Consider the following 27,733-nt stretch of genomic DNA (forward strand, 5'->3'; position numbering starts at 1 on the left):
TGCTTTATATTGTTATTATTGTAGTGGTAATTGTTTTACAAATAATGCAAACAGTTTTCAAACCATCAGACCATGGTCAGGGGTGTCAAATAGGGCTGACCTTCGAATTTTTTTTGGCAATCGAAGCTTCGGGGCCGAGCTTCGATTTTAATTCGAAGCTTCGAATACACATTTTTTTTTCTTTTTTATATCATTTTTTTTTTTTTTTTTTTATCTTATGTTGTGGGACTTGTACAGCACTTTGGTAAACTTTGTTGTTTTTAAATGTGCTCTATAAATAAAGTGGATTGGATTAATGCATTAAGTAGCCCCTTTCGTGACTGTGACGCAGCCAACACAGTGTGATTTAATTCAAGGTGGATCGCTGTTGTCGTTTGAACAACTTCAGATTTCATGGGAACTACCAATCCCCCAAATCAAGAATGTTTAAGATGAATGAAGTAAGATTTTGATTATTTGAAATATGGCCTGTGTAGACTAAACTATGCACAGAATTATGTCAGTCTACAAGGTCCGGATTCTACATGGTCCGGCAGTGTAGACCTTGTAGACTCCACTACAGACCAATTATCAGTGAATGTTCATGCATTTTTAAGAAGGGCTACTTCCACAAAAAAACAAAGAACTCACCAAAACATCTCAGTAGCACCTTATGTAAATGTTCTATTTCATATATGGAGATTCATATTTATTTATGTATTGCATGCATTTCTACATTTTATTTCCTATTTTGTTTATTCATCCCAGTATCTTTCTTTCTTATGTGTGGAATTCTACAAGGCATTTACATTCACATTTACATTTAGTCATTTAGCTGACGCTTTTATCCAAAGCGACTTACAAGTTCTGTACGACAGGTCATCAGGAAGGATGCAACTCTATCAGCTGAGTAACAATATTCATCAAAGTGTTGCGTGTTACAGTGTAGGTTAGTTTATTAGGACAAGTGCATGACAGTAAGGTTAGTTAGGGTTAGATTATTATTTTTTTTTTTTTTTTTTTTTTTCAGATAATGGTTGAAGAAGTGTGTCTTTAATCGACGGCGAAATATTGGATGGGATTCGGCTGTCCTAACTGGGGTGGGTAGTTCATTCCACCATTGTGGGGCAAGGACTGAGAATAGGCGTGTAGGTGGTGTATATGTGTTTGAGGATGATATCCTTCAAACAGGCAATAGTGATGATATAATTTGGGCAGTGCTGAGCTGGGTTACTTTCCTCCAGTGTATTTGTCCCCCGGCACCACCCAATGGCCCCATGCACACACACACACACACACACACACACACACACACACACACACACACCGAAGTAAAAAAAAAAAGAAAAAAGAAAAAAAAATTGAATTTCTTTTTATTAATTAATTTTTTATTTTTATTTTTTAACTTCGATTTTTTTTTTATGTTCGAAGCTTGTGCCATTGAACGAAGCTTCGAAGCTTCGAAGTATTTAAGACAGCCCTAGTGTCAAACTCATTTTCACAGAGGGCCACATCAGCATTATGGTTGCCCTCAAAGGGCCAACGACCGTATAAATGTTAATGTGATGTAAAATAAATGTAGCTACTAATTTACATATTGTTAAACATGTTGTTTCTGTATTTATTACTTATTCAAGTTATACATATTGCATTTGCATAGATGTAAAAAGATATGTTAGCTTATGTTATTTTAACAAATAATTTTAGTTTATCAGAACCCCATATTACTCCATCAATCAATGATCAAACCATTCAAGTAAATAACAAAGAAGAATATCATCAAATACAAGCTATGACATTAAGTTTGTTCAAAACCTTTTTGTCACAGTCAAGAGGGGCAGAACTAACGATAGGTTATAACTATAACCAAGTTCTGTTAGTAATGGTGACGCTCGGCGTCACTTCCGCACTGTACCTCGCTTGTGCACGCGCACTGAATACAATTCCACAATGTACCTTTATATCCCAGTATTCGTCTGACCACACCTCCATCAGCTTACCTTCATAAGCAGGTGTGTGGCCACCTACTCGCCTCCTTCCCAAGCTTTCACCACAAGGTGAGATCAAGGGCTGCAGCGGCGTCGGACGCCGAGCGTCACCATTACTAACAGAATCGTTCTGTATCGTAACGGCTCTCGCTCGGCGTCACTTCCGCACAAAGGGAGGCCGAGCGAGAGCCATCGGCCGACAAATACACCCCGCTGAGGCCCCCCACAACCATCAGATCAGGGAGGACCGAGCCCCCCCGACCCCCCCTAATGGAGGGTACCCCCCCTATTGGAGGATCACGGGAGGGCGACGGACCCGACCGTGCGAAGTGGCACTCAAGCAACTCAACGCACAGAGTGAGCAGACCGTGGCCTGACCCCACGACTACACACACGCACAACCCGCATGCCACCCGGGAACGAACGGAAGGAACGACCTCGTTACTGCCCCCAGAAATCACGGGGTCAAGAGCAAACCCAACCCTGTGGCAAGGCCGTAGCAGCGGAGCGCGAAGGAAGACCCAGACCCACCAAGGGACTGGATCCCCTGGAAAACGGGGGCCCGGAGAGGTCCATGATGCCCAGCATCAAGACCCCACCAGGTGGTCACTTAGTGACACCGCCCCCCACATCGCCAGCTTATTCGGACAAGGCCCCTCACAAGAGCGGGCCCTGTCCCCCCAATAGCACACCGCCTGGCACACTGACCCTGCAGCACAGGTAGTCAGCATGGCCGTAAGCACCAAAAAAGGCTTACCACGGAAGCAGGCAGCGCACCGGGGAAACCAGGCAACAGGCTGTAACCCGAGCCTGGAACACTGCGGACGAGACAGGCGCCAGAGGGGTCAGCTGAAAACAGTCGCCCCGGTGGAAGGGGCGTATGCTGGCGTTGTTGATCACCATGACAAAGCCTCCCTTAATGAGGCAGCGAAGGCTGACACGATTGGCAGACGTCATGAACGTGCAGGGGCACACTCAACCAGGCAACCCGGGAGTCGACTCTGCTCCAACACACCAGAGAACCAACCACCCAGTCGTTACCCTATGCGGTGGTTGGTCCCATAACCCCTCAAGAAAAAACTCCAAAACGTACCTGCGGGCACTACCGCAGTACAAGTGTTTCAGTTTCCAACAGGGTTATCCCAGGCCTACGGGTCGACGAAACATTACTTCGGACCGGCCCCGGCGATACGGGAAGCACAGGGTCCCCCGAGGAGGTCAAAGACCACCCCAACAGGCCCCTCTTCGCCATGCGTAAGAGAAGAGCGAAAAGAATGGAGAACCAGCCCCAAGCACCCCGTACTTGGTATTCCCAGGAGGTCTCCCAACCAAGTACTAACCAAGACCAACCTGCGTAGCGGCCGAGATCTGACGAGATCGGGCGTGTACAGGTTGGCACGGCCGTAAGCCATTACGACAGTGCAGAGTACAACGTACCCAACAAGGGTCTCCATAGCGCCTAACCCTGTGACACCCGGACCGACCTGGCATTTCTCCCCCTGGAAAAAGCCCAAGTCCCTCAGGGTACCAGAACAGCAGATCTGCATCCCCGGCGGACAACGGGTTTAACTGATCCGGACCAGCGTGACCAGAACCAGTCCCGTGCCCTAACCACGCCGACATGCCTACTCCAAGAGAAGGGGCAGATATGTGTGTGTGACCTTAAAACATGAAAAGAAGGCGCCACCCAGCCGTTCAGTGCGAACCGCGCCCGGTGGCCCACCCCAGGGCGTGAGACCCCTCTACATATGTTCAGATCCATTCCATCATCATCCCCCAGATATGAACGAGAATCCGTCGACAACCAACATAGGTCGTCGGAAGAGGAAAAAAAACCCATCGCAGTTGCTTTATAAAAACACTGTTTTAACCCCAAGCAACCAAGGCGCGCCAGTCAGTCGCCTGATGTTCAACAGAACACCCCGAGCTAGCACTATGTGTGCATCGGGCATATCCACATCAATAAACAGGCTATTTAGACCTTTCATTGAATCCCCAAGGCGCCCAGGGGAACGACAAGAGGGGTGTGATGCTCCCTAACCCCAACTCCTTTTAATAAAAAAGAAGGAAGCATCAACAGCATAAAACCCAATCTGCACAGCCGGGAGTAAAAACTGTTTATATTTTTACATCCAGTCACCCCTTATTTAGAGGGTTTAGACCGAAAATCCCCAGAAAGCCTTCCCAGATGAGTCGTAGTATGAAAAAGACATGGCAACTGTGAGTCACGTGACCAACTGACTCAAGTTTACACATAAAATCGAGCGTAGCAGACCCGTAAGCCCTACGCTCTAACCCGACACTTTGACACCACAGACCTTAAAGTAAAGATCTAACTCACGGAAGCCGTCGTCATAGCAACGTATATGCTATGACGGGGGGAAACCCCGCACACAACTCCTGTTTGTAATAGGAGCCGCGTCAGGACAACCCTTCCCCCCCCCCCCCCCCCTCCCCCGCCAAGTCGTTGAATGGCTTGGCCCTGACAGGCTCAACAGGAGATGAAAAAAATCCCCTCGACCAATCAAGTGGGAAGGAGGGGTTTATTCGGCACCCCCTCACAAAAAAACCTTTACCCCTACACACAATAACAACTGTAGCATTTGAGACCTTTGGTAGAACGCTAATGCATAGCGTAAGCTAATACAATGCATGCTACCCACAGACTGTGAACAGGATTTATAACAAAACCAAGTCATGTGCGTGTGTGAATCATACACCCGCATTCTATGTTGTACATAGAAAAAACACTGACAGAGAGTATAACGGCTAGGCCGTGGAACGTGTGTATACAAGTATTACTGCAACTAACACAACATTGTTGTGGATCAACATTACTTTGTGTAAGCAACAGATCATACAACCAGCTTCTACCTGCATGTGGAGCGTCAGGCTAAGATAGAACCCTTCTATGACTGAGTGTATGCTTGCAGACCTTGCTTAATCTCATAACACGAACGTAACTCATCCCTCAATGTAAACAATGCAGATTCACATTTCGCAGCCTCATCATATGTATTGGTGAAGAAACACACAGTTTGTTTGGCCAAAAAATACAGTCCCCCTTTAAGGGGACTTTTTATTTAGGCACAAAATATGAGAGGGCCGGGGAGGGGTACAGAGGGGACCACAGGGGGAAAAAGTCACTAATTCAGCGGCGTCTGCTGCCTCGAGCCGCTCGGGTTTTGCCACCCCGAGAAGCCCCGGAGGGAACGGTAGACAATTGGCTGCTGGTCTCGTCGATCCCTACCGTCTCCTCCGGTCGTAGATGGGCCGGCGGCAGCAGAAGCACCGTCTCTCCTCCTGGCCTTCTTGGATGGGCCAGCAGTGGCGGCGGAGGCAGTGGTAGGCACGGCGGAGGGAGCTCGATGTCGTGGAAGCCTTCTGACTCCACCGGCGAGGAAGGGAGGCGGAAAATGGGGTTGGAGAATGGATCTCTCCTCTGCCATCTCTCTGCACGTTGAGGTCATCAGCTGCAGGGCCTTCCCGAATAGTCCAGCATCGGAGAGGTTGGCCGTCAGAAGAGGGGCTCTCTTCTTCTCTGGCACACGGGCCTGCTCCAGCCAAAGGTGGCGCTGGTTCAGGGTAGCCAGGGCGCGCACTTTCCCAGCGGCTATGGCCTGCACCTGGGTAAGATGCAGGACAGCTCCTGCCGCCTGGGTGATCTGATCGTGTTGTACCTCGGTCAGTTCCGTGCCGCCCGTCATTATCCCCGATACAAATCTAGCCAGCTGTGCGATGTTAGAAGCAGCAGCCAGCGACTGTGTACCAGCGACAAATGACTGGTCACCCCAATATGCCAATCGCCTAGCCGATTTTCCCTGGAGAACCGGCTTGCATAACGGTTCCCACACCATATCCGGACAGAGGAGAGCGGCCATCGGCCTGGTGAAAGCGAAGAAGGAGTCGAGTAGGTGGCCACACACCTGCTTATGAAGGTAAGCTGATGGGGGTGTGGTCAGACGAATACTGGGATATAAAGGTACATTGTGGAATTTTATTCAGTGCGCGTGCACAAGCGAGGTACAGTGCGGAAGTGACGCCGAGCGAGAGCCGTTACGATACAGAACAACTGTGAGCTGCAAAGAACACGTGGGACAGATGTAGCAGATGTTACAAAAACAAATGGCTGCACACAACCTTGCAGAGGCCATACTGTACATCCAACTAATGGAAGATAGTTTAATTAACTTTAATTAACAGATTGCAGAATGGGTACAGTACAGTACAGCTCAATACACACAATTGTTAAGGGGATGCAGACCAGAGAAATACTTTCGACTTGTTTACATCAGGGTCCCCCATTTTCAATTCGTAATGAAATTGCTATTACTGTATGTGTCTGCATGAACACACAACTGTAACTGTACTAAAAAATTACAAAATAAGGGTTGTCTCAGTTCACAACTATATTGGTCAAGTTTTGGGTGGGACTTGTTTGCGTCCCTACAGCTTCTTATTCAATTGAGCGAGATGCTCGGTTATGTCACACAGCCAGTTTGCATCTGACAGTTCAGACAATATTTCTTCAACCCTTTGTTACCTATTCCGCCTGGATCTTTTTTGTATTTTGGGCTGTAAAATTGTCAAAGAATGTCTGAGGAGTAAGTGCTTTTGGCTTTTTTCCTTTGTTACTTCATCAATACCTCAGATGTTCAACATACATGTATGTGTAAGAATGTGTAATAACTAAGGCTGTCAAAGTTAAAGCTTTATTAACGCATTAACCCACAATTAGTTTAACGCCGCTACCCAAGATTAATGTTTAAAAAAAATTTAAAAAATCAGAGCTCTTGGGGGCCACATCAAATGACGTGGCGGGCCACATTTGGCCCGCGGGCCATGAGTTTGACACCTATGGGATAGACACTTGCCCAAACTTGCCCTGGCATTACTGTTTTTGGGGGGTCTAGCCGACTGGATTTGAATACTAGGGTAAAGACAGTGTGTTGATACTAGAGAGCTTGAGGAATCTGTGGATATCTGTCATTATATATTATCTTACAAGGAGAGAGATATCTCTCCAAAAGACTATAACAATAAATTGAGGGGAAAGACAAATACAATCCAATGGCATTACTGTCATCAGGGGCTCTATAGTGGTATCATGTATTAATGCAAAGATACAGGTATCATCTCTAGAGATATTGATGAATCCATACATATCAGCCACATGCTAGCTTACATTTCACTCAAAGGTTAAACCTTTAAGTTATATTGCTGGCCATGTGACCAACACCACTGTCTTTCAGAGGCTCAATTCTAAAGACAGAGTGAAGATAGAGTCATCACCGGAATCAGATATTGAACCAGCCATTCTATGCTAGTTTACCAGGAAATTGGCAAATTTGTATAACACAATTGCCATTGCACTGAAGAACAATATAAAACTGTTTTGGAAATAGCTTGGACAGCCCATGCATGGCTGTTGTAAAGTCAATCCATATCACTCACAGTGTATGTGATATACGTATGCAAGCTCTATTGACTCTATTAGGGGGTACAGGTAGGATAGGCAGTAATAATGATGAAACATAGGACGAAGTGCAAGTAATAATGATAATAGTGATAGATAGAACAGTAGTGAGTGTCAGGATGCAATCAGACAGTAGTAATAGTGATGATGGTGTACAATGTGTACATGGTCCAAACCATAGTAACACGCTGCACCAGAGTCCATACAGTGTTTATTATCAAGAGTCAGATAGTCCTAACAGTGTTTATTATCAAGAGTCAGATAGTCCTAACAGTGTTTATTATTAAGAGTCAGATAGTCCTAACAGTGTTTATTATTAAGAGTCAGATCGTCCTAACAGTGTTTATTATCAAGAGTCAGATAGTCCTAACAGTGTTTATTATTAAGAGTCAGATCGTCCTAACAGTGTTTATTATTAAGAGTCAGATAGTCCTAACAGTGTTTATTATTAAGAGTCAGATAGTCCTAACAGTGTTTATTATTAAGAGTCAGATCGTCCTAACAGTGTTTATTATTAAGAGTCAGATAGTCCTAACAGTGTTTATTATTAAGAGTCAGATAGTCCTAACAGTGTTTATTATTAAGAGTCAGATAGTCTTAACAGTGTTTATTATTAAGAGTCAGATAGTCCTAACAGTTCTCAAGTTCACCAGCCGTTAACTCTCCAGAAATTGGCAGCAGTCCGTGCCCATGGTCTTTTTACATTTAGAAAATAATTATTTAAAAAAGACCGTGGGCACGGACTACTGCCAATTGCTGGAGATACATACAAATAGTATCTATAGCACATTTAAACTTCAGCAAAGATGTGACTTTTTAAAAAGCACGTTTTGAAGAAATATCTACACGTAACACTACAGACCCACCTAGAAGGTGCCCTTCTTTGGTATTTGCTCCTTGTGTCTATAATTTTAGATTAGATTAGATTAAAATGTATTGTCAAGTACAGTACAACGGAAATAAGTCTGGCATCCAACCAGAGTGCAAATGTAACAGTAAAGTGCAATAGTAATATACAATGTACAGGTGATTAAACTAGGTATACAATATATAAATTAGTACTAATGAGTAATAGTGCTAATCAGATGTATGTACAGAGTTGTAGTATTAATATGTACAGTGATACAGGTATAAAGACACTATGGTAGTAAGTCATACTGACCAGCAGCGTAACTTCTTCTTTCGTGTAACGTCAGAGGTCCAACTCCGTATCTTGTAGCCATGCCCTTAACTCTGGTCCCACATCAAAGAGGCTGGCTTCCGATGGTGGTTTGTATAGGGGGCAGAGGGTGGTCTGTATAGGGGGCATATATATATATACACAGTAACTCGATCGAATGACTGGATGGTTCTCAGGGTCCCTCAAGTGTGTTCTGTTCTAGGGAAGTCAGCTTTTTCCTTTGATGCCTCTAACTCATGGAATATCCTTCAACTCTCTCTGAAATTGGAGGTTCTCCCTTTTAAATTATTTTAAAAAATGTTTTATTTTTTACTCTGGTGTTTAATTTTCTGTGAATATTGTTTGTATTATGTACTGTTTACATTTTGTACAATCGTCGCTTCTGTAAATGAGGGAAACCCTCAGAAGCTTACAATTTTAAATAAAGGTTGAAATGAAATATATAATGTGCCGCGCCAAGGCTCCTATACACTGTACATCTACCTTCACTGGTGAAATACCCCATTAAGTTCCCCCATAGCCTGAGCTACCCTCCCCCAGCTGCTACCGGTGTCTTGACCTGTCTCAAACCCTGCCCCTTTTCTTGATCCTCCAATCACAACTGTCGCTTACCTCGGACAAACTTGGTTTGTCCGAGGTAAGCGACAGTTGTGATTGGAGGATCAAGAAAAGGGGCAGGGTTTGAGACAGGTCTATTGACAGTCTAGTTTAAGGGTCCCATTCCGTGTTCCACCTCTCCATTCCCCCGCAAAACTCCACCACGACTATCCCCTTCCGAGCGTGCCTTGAAATTACATTTTTCTTCTCTCAGATAGAGAGCCCTAATGAAAAGATCACACTCCTATTTTCACCCCTGACTTCTCCCAAAGTGGGGGACGATCGATAGCGACCCTCTCAGCTGGAGCAGCGATAAGACCCCCGTATGAACACAGATGAATAATGCCTCGTTCTAATGGAAACAAAAGGCTTTCGACGGAATGGGCCATCTGTCTCAGGTATCGATTCATATTGCTGCTATAATCCAGAATAATCTGGCGCTCGTCTCTGGTATATTCTTCTCTGGTATCTTATCTTATCTCTTATCTTATATATATATTAGAGGTGGGCATAGATTAATTTTTTTAATCTAGATTAATCTATCTGCAATCCTGGATTTAATCTAGATTAATCTAGATTAAAATGGCTCAAAAAAATATGTGTGTTCTACCCAAATAATGACCAGAAGTAAGTCCTTACTTTTTCTTTCCTCCTTATGTTTCTCAGGCCAGGTGGCCCATTACACCATGAGCCCATCTCCCGTTTCCAAAATGCATTACAGACTGTTTGAAAAAGCTGTTTTGCTATGATAATTGGTAATGAAATATCAAAATAATGTTCAATAAGATGTACTTGTGTTTAATAAGTTGTTTTATTCAGAAGTTAACACAAATAAATAATATTACCAGTACAGTACAGTATCTAGCACACTCTCAGGAGCAAAACAGAAAGAATCATTTCAAACTTGAACTATGTGACATGGCTTGAATCAACTGTCGCAGTGGAGTTGCTCAGTGGCCAATGGTGTCAACTGTGGTTGTACTGGGCAGCTCCCAGTTGTGAATGGAAAAGAACATCTGTGCTCAGCGAACCTACCCTGGGTAAATAAAGGTAGAAAAAAAATTTTTTTTAGATTAATGCGTTAATTATATTATCGCGCGATACTAGTATAGCGTTAACGCAGCACGTTAACGCCGTTAACGGCCCAGCTCTAATATATATATATATATATATATATATATATATATATATATATATATTTAAACTGTATAGATAAACTGTAGATAAAGATCATGGGTGGCCTGACAGTCAACAGGACAATTACAAAGCACAATTAAAGGTGTACTATTCAAATGTGAAACTCAGTGAAAAAAACACTATACAAGTAATCCTTAGAATTATTTTATTTGATGATGTCATAAATCAAAACAAAACTATATAGAGGTCACCATGAACGTGAATGTTTGTTTTCTGGTTGTTTGAATACAATGTCCGGCCCTGCTAGCTATTGTAAATGACCACAGTACAAACACAGTGTGCTATAGAGCCATATTCAACTGGAACAAGCTACCAGGATCCACAAGGCAAGTAAACAATACATAGTTTTGAAAATATATCAAAAAGTTAACTATTTTATGGTTTTATTTATTTTTATTTAATATATATTATACATTTCAGTTACCCTTTCAGATATGAGTTTTTTGAGAATGTGAATGAATACAACCATTAATTGTATCTTCACTGTATAATATAAATTAAACATTATTTTCTTATTATTTTAATTGTATTACTAATTACATTTTGTATTATGTATTCTGTTACATTATTTTCTTGTGAGGACCCCAGGAAGACAATCAGTCATTAATTTGACAGCTAATGATGATCCTAATAAAACATAAACAGGAACTTTGCAGGTAGCTTTCTATCTTCAAACAGTGTTCCAGTAAATTTAGTTCTGTAAACAAATGTGAACAAATCCCCCCTCCAGAAATAACGTTCTTTCATGAGAGAGGTGTTTTGGTGAATTGTGAATCGGTAACGGTTGTAATTTCAAATTAATTGTAATTGGAACAGCAACTAAAAAGGATGTTGTTGCTCACTCTGGGCTCGTTTGAGAAGCCTTATGCAAATGCCATGCAGATTTGTGAATATATTTCAATGACTTATGCTATTTTTAAAATTCTAATAGTCTTAATCAGAGGTTTTACCATCAAACCGTCCCGTCCCGCTGGAGTGATTTGTATTATGCAAATCAAACCATTTGTGTCATTGTACATGTTGTGGGGAGCAGTGAACAACCCTAATTTCTGCTTTGATGTCGGCGATCCTGTTACAGAGACCAAGCCTCCTTAATGGGCTCTCTCTCTTTTTCTGTCTCACTGTCTCTCTCCTTTTGTCTCTGTATCTACTGTTTATCTATTTGTATCTCTCTCACTGTCTCTCTCACTGTATGTCTCTCTCTCTCTCGCTCTCTTATATGTATATATATATATATATATATATATATATATATATATATATATATATATATATATATATATATATATATATATATATATATATATATATATATCTGTGTTTGTGTGTGAGAGCGAGCCATCTGATGTGTGCTATCTCTGTTGTGACAGATGCAATGCTGCTGGTGGCAGACAGACTGGAGGGACCCTTCAACATTGAGGCCATCATAGAGCCAATCGATGTCAAGATCTCTGAAGCGATCATGACCATGCAGGACAACAGCATGCAAGTGTCAGCTAAGGTATGCTGATGATGGGATTATGTTCACTGCCAAAACATGTGTTTGTAAACATGGCCTCTTGCCTCATGTACTATGATGTGAGTTGGTTGTTTTTCATTTTAGAAAGGCTTTCTTGTCGAGAGCCTTAACACTCAAATGAAACATATACATCCTGCCCTGCTTTTAACACTTTCAATGCCCAAAACGTGATAAGACGTTTTATCAGCCCAATGCTTGAATGCCCATGATGACAATTAGCGTTTTTTTTTTTTTATTAGCGATCTGAATTCATATTTCATCAACCGAGTCTCCCGTTGGTAAACCAGCCCCATCACCAGCAGCTCAGAATGGAAAAAAGCGCCCCCTATCGTCTATCCCTGAAAACTGCACGTCAGTCGCTTAGACTGACCTGGGATCAGTGATATGTAGAGGCGGGGCCACCTCGCTCCCTGAGCCGGCAAGCCGTCTGTTCAACATGGAAGTCATTGCGGGACGGGAAAATGCCTGGAACATATATTCACAGTAGCCAATCGATAGTAGACAGTAGTGATCGATTTTTGGAATGGCGATCAGGAATTGGAATGATCTTTTTGGAGAACATCTGATCTGAGGTAAGGAATCTATTTTACCAGTCTTGGGATAATCAGAGTTGTATTCGCTGAGATATCAACGTGTCCCCCATGTCTGTGTGTTTGTGTGTGTGTGTGTGTGTGTGTGTGTGTGTGTGTGTGTGATGTTGAGGATTTTCAGCTCACGGCCCCAGCGTGCATACGTACACATATACTATCGATAATCTAGCGTTTATTTGAAAACGATTCATAAATAGGCCGAAAAATGACAACGTTTTTGTGTATTCTAGAATATTCCGTTTATCATGGAATCTTTTTATTTTCCTTGAAAACAAGGGATTTTCAAAATGCTATAAAACGAAAATGAACCGATAAAAAAACAATCCGCTTCGACAATGTTGACTGGAAAACGAGTCATTGATAAGCAACGGGCAGATTAGACACATAGCCATAATTTAAAACATAGATTAGGCGTTTTTAACGCTAACATTGAAGTGGATGGTGGGCATTCAAGCAGTAATTCAAGATTAAGCTTGGGCTCTGAAAGTGTTGTTAAGATAAGATACGATAAGATACGATAACATAACACAACACAACATAAGATAGCACAACACATCATACAATAAGATAGCACAACACAAGATAACATAACACAACATAACACAACACAACACAACATAATATAACACAACATAATATAACATATTCCTGTATTGATCCCCTTGGGGAAAGGCATCAATCAAATCATCAGTTGTTCACATTGGCCCAGTTTTGCTCATCAGACCAATACAATCAATAAAAACATCACTAACACCAGCCTATGTTTGCTGATCTGCCCAGTTTTGCTCATCGGGCCAAAAATAAATCACTATCATCGGCCAATACATTACATTTACATTAATTTAGGAAGAGGTAGGTAAGATGTAGGAAGGGTAAGGAAAAAGGTAGGAAGGGGTATGAAGAGGTAGGTAAGAGGTAGGAAGGGGTAGGAAGACATACAGTAGGAAGGGGTAGGGAGGGGTAGGAAGTAGTAGGAAGGGGTAGGAAGAGGTAGGTAATAGGTAGGAAGAGCGCTTCCAAATGCAATTTTTCCATTTAGCCTTTGCTGTTTTTTTTGCACACCAAATCCCACAGTTTTGCCTCAAATATTTTCCAAGATGCATGTTTTTCCAGTTCAGATATTCCTGTGAGTATTCCCACCTATCCTCCCGTGTGGTTTGCTCTTCCGTATCTGGTATCCAACTACGTAGGGTGGCCAAACGTCCCGATTTGTGCGGGACAGTCCCGCATTTCAGTCCTCTGTCCCGCATGCCGCAACAGAAGAAAAATGTCCCGCATTTCAATAAGTGTCCGGCATTTCAATAAACAATTATTATTATTATTATTATTATTATTATTATTATTATTATTATTATTATTATTATTATTATTATTATTATTATTATTATTATTAATCATTATTGTTTTTGTCCTCTCATTAAAACACATTGGCATCTAATATCACTCTAGATGACCAGCATATGTAAACAGACTTGCACAGTCCGTGGGGCTGTTTGTAGAGCTAAATCTATACTTTATAGTATTGCTATCTGTCCATTCTCATTGTCAATTGAGACCATAAACCGTCCCTTCAAAATGGCTTAAAGAAAAAAAAAATCATCAATACGTTCTCATTTTATAGCGCCGTGAATATAAGCGTTATACGGCATTTGGTCTAGTATATTTCCTGGAAAGCTGGATAAAGGGCTAATAGCTACTAACGTTATATCCAATGGCATTTCCGTTATACATAAGCTACAGTTAAAACTCAAACTGCATATGATCAGTACGATCCTCAAGCATGTATGCATGAAAGGGGGCGGGGGACGTAGTTTCTGATTATTGATTACCAATAACCGTGTTCGTCTAAGTAGCCACATACGCTGATCGCCTGGTTGAGTATCATAACAAGGCCCGATCGGGCTGTAATTTACGTGAAAAAGATCTTACCATGAGCCGGTTGGATCCCCCACACCATTTCCCAGTTATCGATCGCCATCTGGTAGATCGCTATGTCCATTGGCTGATGATAAATCCCCCTACTGCATGGTGAAATCCGCGATCCAAAACGTATTCCGTGCAACAAACAATAGCCATCGCTTCAGGTGAGTAGAAAACTACATTAGAGATCCAAAAAAAAAAATACAGCTTCTGCCACAGGGAACACTGCATTATCGAGATAGCACCCCTAAGAGGATCTGGCCGGTAATGCACTCTCAAATTCAAAGAGTAGGGTAAATCTGCAGTGCTGCTCGGCGACCTTGAATAGGTTATTAAAATGGAATAAAAGCCAAAACAATCTTGCCACGGATAATCCGTCCTCGGTCCTTTAAGCATGGATTCGAAACACGGATATATATGTGGCCCGTCCCGAATGTGTCCCCAAACATGCACTAATGCACGCACCACAAGTACTACATCGTAACGTTATGTAACATAGCCTATAGTCTAACCAGCACGAGCGCATTATATAGTAGCTGGCGCGAAGTTGCGCGGCAATAAACAGCTTGCGCCAGGTACTATATAATGCAAGCTGTTATTGGCGTCTTGTACAACAACAACAACAACAACAACAACAACAACAACAACACCTGTATCTCCACTCATGCTGCGGCTGCCTGCGATCATACTAGCTAGCTGTCTCTCTACCCTGCGTGGGGAAACAACAGCAAAGACTCACGGATTCCTTCTTTGGAACAGAGGCCAGTGTCCTTCTCCGCCACTTCCCAGATGCGAGAGCGGCAAAGACCAGGGCCCTATTCCCCGTACCTGGTTCAACTAAGTCGATCAAAAGTCCCAGTATCCAGATTCCAATTAACCTGATGTTTGAATCCGCGCTTTTCCTGTTCCTCGAAGGTGGATTCAGTCTCGTTCATTTGAACCAGACTTGAGACTCAGGATAATTGCGCGCGGCCGCCTCAGCGTACATGTATTATGTACTATATAAATATTATACATGGTTCCCAAAGAGAGGCTTGGAGGGAGGCTTGCAGTTACACAATTAATCAGGTTTTAATCTGTTCATCCATACATGCATTGAATTGATTAACCTTCAGTTTATACCAGTGACACCTCATGTTCATCATCAGATAACAGTGCTTGAAATGCATTTTCTCAAATTCATTCATCAAAACGTCAAAGGCTCATTCAATTTATCAAGTCACGTCACGTCATCAAATCCATCAAACAGCGCATCTCCTCATATATTTTAAACCCAGTTGCAATATCACAATAACGTGTGACACTGTCACAGTGACAGTGATACAATTAAACACTCCACAGATTCAGATTCCTCATAATTCATATCCACAATCCGCGCATAGACGCTTCAGCTTGAATGAAACACAATCCGGGCGCTCCGTTAAGCAAATACACAGCAAAGAATATGAAACTAATCAGAGCCAAATGCCCGTTTCATTCATTAAAAATATCCCTGCGGGATTCACATTTGCAATGATCTGTTTAGTCCGTTATTAAAATAACTGTGTGTGTCGCGAGCACCGTATCCGTATAAATATGACGTGCATAATAGGACAACGTAAATTCATAGGCTGAATATGATTTATTATCAGCGTTACTGCAGACCTATTATTTTACATTTCAAACGAAGCACAAAAACATAATTCAGAATGGTATAATGGGATCTAGACTGTGAGAAATATTTCAGGAAGGGAGCTGGCATTTCTTTGCGAGGGTGTGGCCATGCAGGTTATCCAGCTAACTGAACTAAACCCTGCCCTCGACCAGGTTCAAACTTTCTGATCTGTTACCATGGCGATTTAGAAAATCCGACGTCGGGGAACGGAAATGTCTGGCTTAAGTCAAGCTTGACAAAATTATCCGGCTAACTCAGTTAGCCAGGTACGGGGAACGGGGCCCTGAGCAGACTTCTCATCGTTCTACAGGTCTGCTATCGTCTACCTCGAGAAGTGGTTCGATTTCTCCGATGAGAATTATCTGAAGGCTCGTTCTGTCATGTCTCTAAAGAGAAACATCAGCTACACTGACCTGCGCGACGCGACCTGCACGCTACAGCTGAAGCCCTTAAGATCAACGGCATGTTAGACATGGATGCGCTCTATGAGGAGTTTTGTTTAATCGTTCCACGCCAGAAGGAAGTGGTGGAGATGGAGGCGACTATTGGAGTGAAGTTGGGGCTGCTGTTGATTCCAGAGACGCATCCCGGTCACGAATGCGTTCGTAGAGAGGTTGTTCTCCCTCATGACCGGCGCGTGGACGGACCAGAGAAATAGATGCAGCGTGGAGCTCGTGAAGAGAGAAATACAAGTCAAAACTAATTTCTCTCTCACATGTGCAGCTTTTTATAAATATGCTCTTGGTCAGAAGGCTCTACTGGAAGCTGCACGGTCCAGTAATAAATATAAATTCCTCATGGTGCTCTCCATGGTGCTGGAAAGTTTGGTGCTCTCCATGGTGCTGAAACTTTAGGCACATTTCTATATTCGAGGCGCAAATCTCGCAATGCGAAGGGTGTGTTACAGCCATTTGCTTAGCCTATAGCCTATTGTTCCCCATAGGATATATTTTGTATATAGTTGTTTCCTGTTGTTCACTGCTGTTTTCATTTGTATATATGTATTTCACTTAGAGGATAACACTCTAGAGGCCATAACACAGGCCTACTAATGCTCATGTTATTATATAGTCATCCTGTATATAACTATTTACATTTAACCTGTTAATTAACACTTTGCGTGCCACTCACGAGATTTCTCTGGTTTTTTTATAGGTGGTTGCGTGCCACTCACGAGATTTCTCGGATTTTTTTTTTGTTTTTGTTTTTTGCGATCTGAAAAATTATTGCATCACCCGAGCCTACCCGAGTATAGCCGAGCTGCGCCGGTGATCACTGTGGAAAAAAGCGCCCCCTGTCGTCTCCCAGATGACATAAGTGATTTTGGAATGGACTCAATGAAAATGAATGGGGAAAAAAATCCGGTACTCCACATTTTCCAGTTCACTGATCCAGCCGGGGTTACCACAGTTCATTCTGGAGCCTCAGATCCCCGCGGATCATGGAGATATATTGTGTCGCGTTGGATCCATACACGTATCGATTTTTTCGAATGGTGATCAGGAATTGGAATATACCAGTTGGATACCATCTGATGTCAGGTAAGGACTCTATGTTATCAGTGGTAGGATAATCAGAGTAAGTTTGATGAAGTTATAAGCTGTTTTGTGAAATGTCTTCTTTCGGTTTCACTGTAAAAGTCTGTGAGGAAATCAACGGAGCGATTATCAGTGCGCGGCCGTAATGTGCTTGCGTGCACGTATAATATTGATCATCTAGCGTTTATTTGAAAACGATTCATAAAAAGGCCGACGAATATCAACGTTGTGGAATATTCCACTAAAAGACGATTTTCATAGAATGCTCCAGAATGAGCTGTTTTTTATATCAAAACGGGGGCTTTTCTAACTGCTCTGAAACGGAAACGACGCGATAAAAAAACAATCTGCCTTCACAGCACTGACTGGAAAATAGTCTTTGATAATGCGATGGGCAGATTAGACACATAGCCATAATTTAAAACATAGATTAGGCGATATTAACGTTAACATTGGCGCCGATGGTGGCATTCAAGCGGTAAAACGGAAAACCAGGCGGGGCGCTCAAAGTGTTAAAGTTTAAAAAAATTAAATGTATATATGATAACAAAAAAAGTATTAAAAGCATTATCATTTTAATAATTGTACAATTTTGTCAGATTATCATTGAATGAAAAATGAAATGTTTGTAGTGTTCTGCACAGGTTTAGAATCAAGGAAGCCACTACCATTGTAATTTGTAGACAATGTAATACATGTATGCACTTCAGTATCACATTACAAGAGAGATCACAGGGTACATGTATCTTAACTCAGCCATATAACCTCTAGGAGTCGGTAGGTAATTTAACAGCATGTTGGATTGCATGGTATTCTTCTATACAGTGATCATGAGTATAATAAGCAATTAAGACACAACACTATTGTGTTTTTAATACATTAAATGCTTATATTTTGATCAAAATGAATACATTATGTAAACATGATTATTGTATACATATTCATTACTGTCCCGCAATTTCAACAAATGTCCCGCAAAATCGACACGCTGTCCTGCATTTGGATCATATGGATTTGGTCACCCTGACTCCCGCCAGGAGAGTTCTCTGAGTGTGAATCCCGTGTTCCTGCCAGGCAGCACCTCCAGCCTAAATGATTGCTCCGAGATTACAATCTCTCACCAACATTTCTTACATATCTTGTCCTCACAGGATCGCTAAGGTGAGGAGGACGCGTTGAGATGGAGCTGTTATGTGCACCAGCTTCATCCCCCCGCAGCACAGGGCTGGAGAAAACCCACCTCGCTTAACACTCTGCGTGGAATAGCCGCCCGTTGTAATCGCTGTGAGGAATAGACGGGCGTCGGAGAGACGACAGCTCCTTGTCACGAGGGCCGCACAGCAAACCGGGGAAGGGGTGGGGGGAGAGTGTAGCGCTACAGAGCCGGGGGGGTGTTTACCTCGAAACCGATGTTGTCTAATTATGTTAGAGAGCTCCCATAACGAGGACAGTAGTTAACAGTTTTCTTGTTCCACAAAACATTCATTAGTGGAAAGCGTTCTCACGAACACAGAAGTCCTTTGTTTAACCGGAGACGTTTAGAAAAGGAGACTAACCCCAGTCCTTATCACTTCCTGTAATTTGTCACGTGAGCTAGACACACACACACACACACACACACACACACACACACACACACACACACACACACACACACACACACACACACACACACACACACACACACACACACTGTACACACACACACACACACACACACACACACACACACACACACACACACACACACACACACACACACACACACACACACACACACACACACACACACACACACACACACACACACACACACACACACACACTGTACACACACACACTTTAGGCGACTAGAGTGGGCACCGGGGGGTTTAGGGTTAGAAAACATTGGGGGATTTTTATCTTCTTTCAGAAATACGCAATTTTTGAGTAATTAGAATACTGAGGAACTAGATTAGAGGTTCTCAAAGTGAGGTACAGGTCCATGAGAGGGATCTGGGCAGTCCCCATAGAAAATTCAAAGTTAACAGGACCAAATCAGTTTCTTATTTATTTATTTAACCTTTATTTAGCCAGATAAAACATTGATCTGGTCCAAGAGGCCCCAACAGGAGTACAAATATACATACCATACATACATATATATACATCAATAACAAAATAAAAACACAGTTAAGAAGCATACACATAAGCAAATAAACAAATGTACAAAAGAAATAAACAGTTAATCTCTAGTCTTTACAGTTTTCTTCGATTGCATAAACACTCAAATCAAAAGTATTACACAATTATCAAAACCTTACACTCAAGGAGCAAAACATAGGCCCAGATTTGCACCTCTATAAGTACAATGTCAGCCTCACACTTTTTGCAAAACAATACATACAGTGATTTGCAAAACACTAAACACACTTGCATTACATTAGACACAGAATGTCAAATTACCACACATATGAGCCAATTGGTTAAACACAGCCATCAGATGCACAAACACACCATTGCTTAATTGTAGATACACCAATCAGGTTTAAGCACTATAAAAATGCAGCAGGTGAGTTCACCTGTCTTCAACCAAAATGGAAGGAGAGTGAAGTACTGTACACAGATAGCGTGAAAATATACAATTCACCAAACACTACACAAGACAACCAATGATGCAGACTGATGAAAATATACATTTTCTCTCCATATACCCAAATCAGTCAGCATGTCAACATGGAGAATCACAACAAAAGATTATCTTGCCAGATCCAGCTAGGCAAAGAGATAATGTCTAGTATTTTCTGTACTCTATTTAAGTTTTTGTTTTACTGTAATTTTAACCTGTACTGGATACAGTATTTTATGTTTGTCTGATATTTGCTGAGCTTACAGTGTTATACACACTGTAGTAGCATGAAAACTGGGACATGTTTTGTTGTTATTCTCCATGTTGAAATGTTGACTGATTTGGTTATATGGAGAGAACATTTTTATTTGTATCAGTCTGCATCATTGATTTGGGTATATGGAGATAAATAAATTATATTTTCATCAGTCTACAGCATTGGTCTTGTGTGGTGTTTGGTGAATTTATTGTATATCTGTGTACTTCACTTACAGTATACTCTAATCACTGAGAAGTAATGTGTTTTAGGTTAAGCACAGCAGTGTGTAACTGGTTCAAACAGAATTAAGTCATATGAAACGTGTGTTTCATATGGTAACAAAATGTAGTTTTTATAAAGGTGTGTATAGTTTTGACAAGAGTGTTTAATTTAGCAAAGGATCTGAGGTGTTCTGATAATTGTGTGTGTGGTTGTGCTAATTGTATGTTGTGTTTTGAAACACCGGGCCCTGTTTTCAAAATCGTGCTTAAGCAATCGAAAAAAAACAGTATTGTGTGTTTCATTATATACATATGTTTCAGTCTTCTCATAAAAAAAATATGAGATTTGGGGGTATTTTCCTGCCTTTGGTCCGCTTTGCATTCACATCTCAAATGAACCGCAGCAGGGTTCACTTGCAAGAGTGAATGAGCTTTCACACCACCCCAAACCAACTGCCTTGGGATTGAGGAACATACTACCAGCCAAAGGAGGAAGCAGAAAAGGATGGACGAGTATGTAGTTGAGTCATCTTGTGGCACAAGCTCAGACCTCAGCTCAGGAGATCAGCTGAGACAGAGACTGTTCTATCCAGTCCTCGACAGAATGCTGCAAGAGCTTGAGAGCAGGTTCTCATGAGTTGGAGAACAACTTATGAGAGGCATACAGGCATGTCATCCAGCCTCAGACCAGTTTCTCTGGTCTGGCAAGACCACCCGCATTTCATTGTATACTCGTATGCCGTGACAAATAAAACTCTTGACTTGACTTGACTCAGTGGAATTGCTGCAACCCCTCGCCACACATTACAATATCCAACTACTGCCAGAGGAGATCACAGTTGCAAAGTGTTTCCTGGCCAGGACAGGCAGAGATGCAGTCCCTACCATCCAAAGTTTATTTTCCATCCTGGATGATAATAATAAATAAGCGGCACGGTGGTGATTCCCGCTTGGGGACCAGGTTTCCATGATGCCAGGTACTCAGGTTGGGTTATCTCCCAGGCCTTTCTGTGTGGAGTTTGCATGTTCTCCCCGTGCTCACAAGGGTTTCCCCCCCGATAAGATAAACCCAATGGAAAAACATGCACAACAGATCGCTAACGCTGTGGCGTCCTTGGCGAAGACGGACAGGAGCACTTGGATTGGTCCCCGGGGCGCGGCTCACGTTGACGCCCTATCTGCTCCCGGCTGCCCATGGGGGGAAGGACAACGAGATCGAGATAGGAAAAGTGCAGAGAGACATTTTATCGGCAACTCAGTGCATGTGTGTGTGTGTTCCTGTGGGTCGCCCATCTCGCGCGTGTGTGTTAAAACAAATAAAGACTTCTAGTCTAACAATTATATTATATATTATTATAATAATAATAATGCATTTTATTTATAAGGCGCCTTTCAGGACACTAAAAAGTCCACAAATCGGTGAATGAAAAAATTATAGGATCAAATGAAAACTACTACTTACTAAAATGGATTTTTTTTATTTTTTTTTATCCACTTTTTCTCCCATTTTCTATATTTTCTCCCATCCCAATTTCGTATCATTCAATTCAACCCTCCCCTGTCACGAACGCTGTTTCTTGCCTCCCACAAGCCGGCTGCAATGTGGACTAAGTCATACATAGCACAAGTCCCCTCCGGTACTTGAGGTAACAGCAGTTGCATCTTTTCACCTGCGCAGCTCGATCTCTCAGTGGCGAGGAGTAACGCGTGGGAGGCTCACGCTGCCCCCGACACTTCCTGATTCTACTGCGCAGGCGCACCAACCGACCTGTAGGAGTCGCTGTCCACAACGCCCGATCCCCACCCATCAGTTTCCCACCCCCTAATACGGCCAATGTGTATTAGTATGAACGACCAGCTAAACTGAAAACAATGTGGAGCGCTGGGCTCGAACAGGCAAGCCCAGCGTCTCCGTCATTCGTGGCGAGCGCCTTGCCCACTACGCCACGTATCCGCCTAAATGGATGTTTAAAAGTACTAAAAACCAACAAAAAATACCAAACACTAACAAACATTCAGCACAGACAATGAGGATGCTAAAAAAAATGTAATTTTTTTTATTTATTTTAACGCTCCGGGGCTAGGAGAAAAACATCCGGGGCTAGAGCCCCGGAAGCCCAGGGCTAACAACGCCACTGGTGGGCACAGGATCCATTCAACCCAATTACAGATCAACATTTACATTTAATCATTTAGCTGATTCTTTCATCCAAAGCAACTTACAAGTTCTGTATGACAAGTCAGCAGGAAGGGTACAACTCTTTCAGCTGAGTAACAATGTTCATCAAACAGTGCTGAAACGTGGGTGCTGCAGTGTTGAGTGCATAGTAGTAGAGACATATTAGTATGTAGAGGTTTTGGCAGAATGTGGCAATTTTTTTCTTTACCGTGGAAATTAAGGTAAATATTGCACCGTTTCTTATAAGTTGAAGGTTTATTCACATACCTTTTCACACACCATACATTTTGTCTCTAAATCTGTGTTTTTATGGTAGATGCAGCGCAAAACGAATTAGTTTGAGACTTAGCGATTGCGCCTGTGGAAACGTCCAGCCCACTTAGGAGACAGAAACTGTTCCATTCTCATCCCATTGGTACTGCTTTGAATAAGCCATCTTACCTCTAGTATCTTTGGTTGAACTACAGCTCCAGACAGCTACATTTAGAAGAATAGTTCCTGATTAGTCTAAATTAGTTCCTCGTAATCACTGAGCTGACAATCTGATGAGAAACAAAAACAAGGAGGTATAACAATTCTCTGTCATCATCCGACGTCAACCATACAAAGTTGTGATGCAAAAGCTGTACACAGCCGGCCACAAGCCAAGGCTAGCATATCCGGCGCTGTTATCATTCTTGGACAATAACGGCCGCAGGTCAGGTCCATTTACACCCTTTTATGCTGAGGATTTCCTGATTCAAAATGCAGCAAATAACCCAAAGCATGACGGAAATGCCGGAATCAGTTAAGCCTCTCTCTAAATATATACCAGTGTAGGAATGACTTTATTGTGTTCATCAATGAGGTCATTCCACCAGTGTTGGAATAACATTGCTGTGTTCATCAAAGTAGCAAACGATACGCAAGTCGTCTATAACAATGTTTACTGTGTATAATACGATTCATAATACATTATAATTTCAGTCTCTGGTCTCTGAGGGGACAAATAAATATCAATACAAAAAGATCTATCTGGAATATTCTGGGTTTATCGCTCAAATGCCCTGGGTCTCTTAGATCATTCTGGAATGTAAAATAGTCTAGGCACTAGTATATTCTACAACCTTCTAGAATATAAGGCACCATGACAACGAAGTAAAATAGTCTAGGCACTAGTATATTCTACAACCTTCTAGAATATAAGGCACCATGACAACGAAGCATACAACTCTAACAATAACATTCGGTGTGCATACACATAGCATATATAAATTAAATGAAGTGCAATCAGCCCTTAATAATACTTTAAAATTATCCACACATAAACGTATGGGCACAGCAAGGTTATTCTAACAATTTAAGTAATCACTCCATTAAAGGCACATTGAAGCGCTAAAAGGCGCTGCTTTTCTATCTTATCTAATCAGTTAAATCGGTTCTAGTGGCTTCTCCACGTTGATAATTATTTATCTCTTATTCCTTATCTATATCTTTCCATTGATTTTTATTTTATTAAATTTTTTCTTCTCATCACCCTATATTTTTTAAATATAATTTAACTTACATTGTTCTTTTCCAATGTTCTTCACATTAAGGTGTCAATATTACTATATATTTTTTAAATATATTGTAACTTACATTATTCTTTTCCAATGTTCTTCACATTAAGTGTCAATACTGATCTACAATCTTTTCCTTTTTTTTCCCTCACACGTTGGTGGAGGGTTCAAAGGAATATGTCGATAAAGGTTTATTCTCTTTTTATTTTATTTTTTATTTTTATCTTTAGGTTATTTATCACAATACTTCATTACAGTAAGGGAAGGTGCAAGACCAAAAGCGACATTCTATTGCAATAGAATGGAAATGTTAGATCCTATGGCAATGAGCATAGGAAAATTAGGATTACAATGCTCAGGTTGGGCAATCCGGTGGACCATGGGAGAAAGTCAATCGCGGAGGATGTGTTCTTGGAACACAGGCATGTTCGACTTTCTGGGAGAGGGGAAAATAGGGGATTTTTATTTGTATATATATATGTTTTTAAGCTCAGCTCTCAACGGGACCTCATTAATTGGATGTGCATCTATTGTAGCTTCATACTCCAGAAACATTACCAAAAACTACACGAAAACATGCATAGACTATGGCTAGTTTGAATATAATGGTATGGAACACCGGTGGGATAAACAAACAACACAAGCGCAAAAGCGTGCTTACACTGATGAAAAAAGAACATGTGGACGTGGCACTACTAAGCGAAACGCACATTTTAGAGGGAGACATAAATACGTTAGCGGATAACATATACCATAATATTGGTCACTCTTCTTTTGCTACGAGAACTAGAGGGGTAGCCATAGTCGTCAGACGCAAATTAAATATCGAATTGAAAGGGGTATGGTCGGATGCTGAGGGGCGCATAACTATAGCTAGGATTATACACAATAACAGGAAAATTGCATTGGCAGCGGTATATGCCCCGAATTTGTACGAAGTGGGTTTCTTCACTTCACTAACAGGAGAAATGTTAAACCATCCCGAGTACTCATACATAATAGGTGCGGATTTTAATGCCATTTGGAACCCAAGGATGGACAAAACTTACCTTTCCTTCTCCAGCGAACAAAAGAATTCATCTAAAGCATTAAAAGATTGGTCGAAATCAACAGGAGTAACTGATTTATGGCGTTCACTTAACCCCATGACCCGCAAGTACTCCTGTCGTTCGGCGAGACACAACACACTATCCAGAATTGATTACGTCTTTGCATCCCCGAGAATATTTGATAAATACGAAGTGGAAATGACACCCAATGCGCTATCAGATCACTGCTACTTAATCCTGAAAGCAACATTTGGTACATTATCTACCCGGGCCCCAAGATGGCGTTTTAATTCGATGCTGCTTAACAACAAGGAATTCATTACACAAATTAAAGAAGCTCTCACAGTATTCCTACAAGTTAATGCTAACTCGGTGCAAGATCCCAGAATATTATGGATGTCGGTAAAGAGTATGATCAAGGATTTCTCGGATAGATTTACCTCCATATTGCGCAAAAATCAAAACACAAAACTGTCTGAAAAGGAAACGCTTTACTCAACGCTTTTTAATTCTTTAAAATACAACAACTCTACTAGACTAGATAACCAAGTTAACATTCTAAAGACCGAGATCAAAGCAATGTACAGACAAAAATCGGAATTGCAAATACGCAGCACTAGACAACAGCAGTACTTCCAAGGTTCTAAACCTAGTCACCTATTAGCCATGCGACTAAGAATTAATGCAAAATTTGCAGATATAACTGCCATTAGGAAACAACAAGCTCTAGTAACAGAACCCAAAATAATAAACGATACATTCAAAGAATTCTACTCCGATTTATATAACTCAGAAACGACCTTTGATCAAGACAAATTAGACACATATCTTAATCAAATTACTCTCCCTAAACTTACAGATGAAGACGCTAAACAGTTAGAAGTACCGATCACATTAGAAGAACTCAAGAAGGCCATATCCGGAATGAAAAACGGCAAAGCTCCGGGAATTGACGGTATCCCATCAGAAATGTACATTTCTTGCTGGGACATATTTGGACCCTTATTACTAAATATGATCTTATACTCAGTCAAAGAGGGAAGCTTCATCGAACACCAAAATACCGCACTCATTTCAGTTCTTCACAAAAAAGACAAAGACCCCACTGAATGCGGTAGTTACCGTCCTTTAAGCCTCCTCGGAACCGATGTCAAACTGTACTCTAAGATATTAGCCATCAGATTGCAAAAGCATATGACGTCTTTAGTTCATACGGACCAAACCGGCTTCATAAAAGGTCGCCTGATCAATGATAACATAAGGCGAATACTGCACGTACTAGATACAGACAAAGAGGACATCACACCTAAGGCGATACTATCCCTGGATGCTATGAAAGCATTTGACAGGTTGGAATGGTCGTTTCTATGGGCAGTATTGGAAAGGATGGGGTTAGGAAAAGGTTTCATTGATATGATTAAAGTACTATACAAGGACCCATCGGCCATGATTACAACAGGCACAATCATCTCCAAAATCTTTCCGGTATCACGCTCTGCCAGACAGGGTTGCCCTCTTAGTCCCGGACTATTCAATTTATCATTAGAGCCTTTAGCACAATATATAAGACAATCCCAATCCATAGAACCAATCGCAATCAAGGGCACACAACAAAAAATTAGTTTATATGCGGACGACGTAATATTGTTCATGCAAAACCCCAACACCACATTGCCTCATCTGCTCAAGTTGATTGAGAACTTTGGTGATCTATCGGGATTTAAGATAAATTGGCCGAAGTCGGCTTTCCTTCCACTTAACACCCCTGCAAAAAAAGATATAACCCTCCCAGGTGCGATACCGATGGTAAAACATTTCAGATGCTTGGGAGTGGAAATATTCCCCACCATAAGACAAACGGTGAAGCACAATTACACAAAAATACAGAACAAAATCAAGGACGACCTGGACAGGTGGGCAAAACTTAAAAACTCAGTACAGGCAAGGGTATCAATAGTTAAGATGGATGTATTACCAAGAATCAATTTCTTCAGCTCAATGCTTCCGTTACCTCCTCCAGAGGGCTACTGGAAAAGATTACAAACCTCCACATACAAATTTATTTGGAATAACAAACCACCTCGCATAAAAAGATCCACCGCACAGAGAAGTAAAGCAGACGGTGGCATGGCAGTCCCAGATTTTTTACAATATTTTAATGCCTTCACATTAAGACCATTGAAGAAGATATGGTTTGACCCCGAGGCTTTGGTATCTTGGAGAGAATTAGAAGAAAAC

At 41.7% G+C, this 27,733-nt stretch overlaps 1 protein-coding gene across 1 annotated transcript in view; it reads left to right on the plus strand.

The window, feature by feature from the left end:
* Positions 1-27,733, plus strand: part of LOC311223399 (glypican-6-like) — a gene marked incomplete at its 3' end in the record, with an annotated part of 851,697 nt that overhangs the window by 546,309 nt on the left and 277,655 nt on the right. Inside the window, exon 5 of the mRNA XM_084308187.1 lies at positions 11,788-11,918. Within this exon, the coding sequence (XP_084164313.1) occupies positions 11,788-11,918 (131 nt within the window). The remainder of the gene's footprint in view (positions 1-11,787; positions 11,919-27,733) is intronic.

This window comes from Notolepis coatsorum (genome assembly GCF_963971535.1).
Source record: "Notolepis coatsorum genome assembly, chromosome: 1".
Taxonomy (NCBI): domain Eukaryota; kingdom Metazoa; phylum Chordata; class Actinopteri; order Aulopiformes; family Paralepididae; genus Notolepis; species Notolepis coatsorum.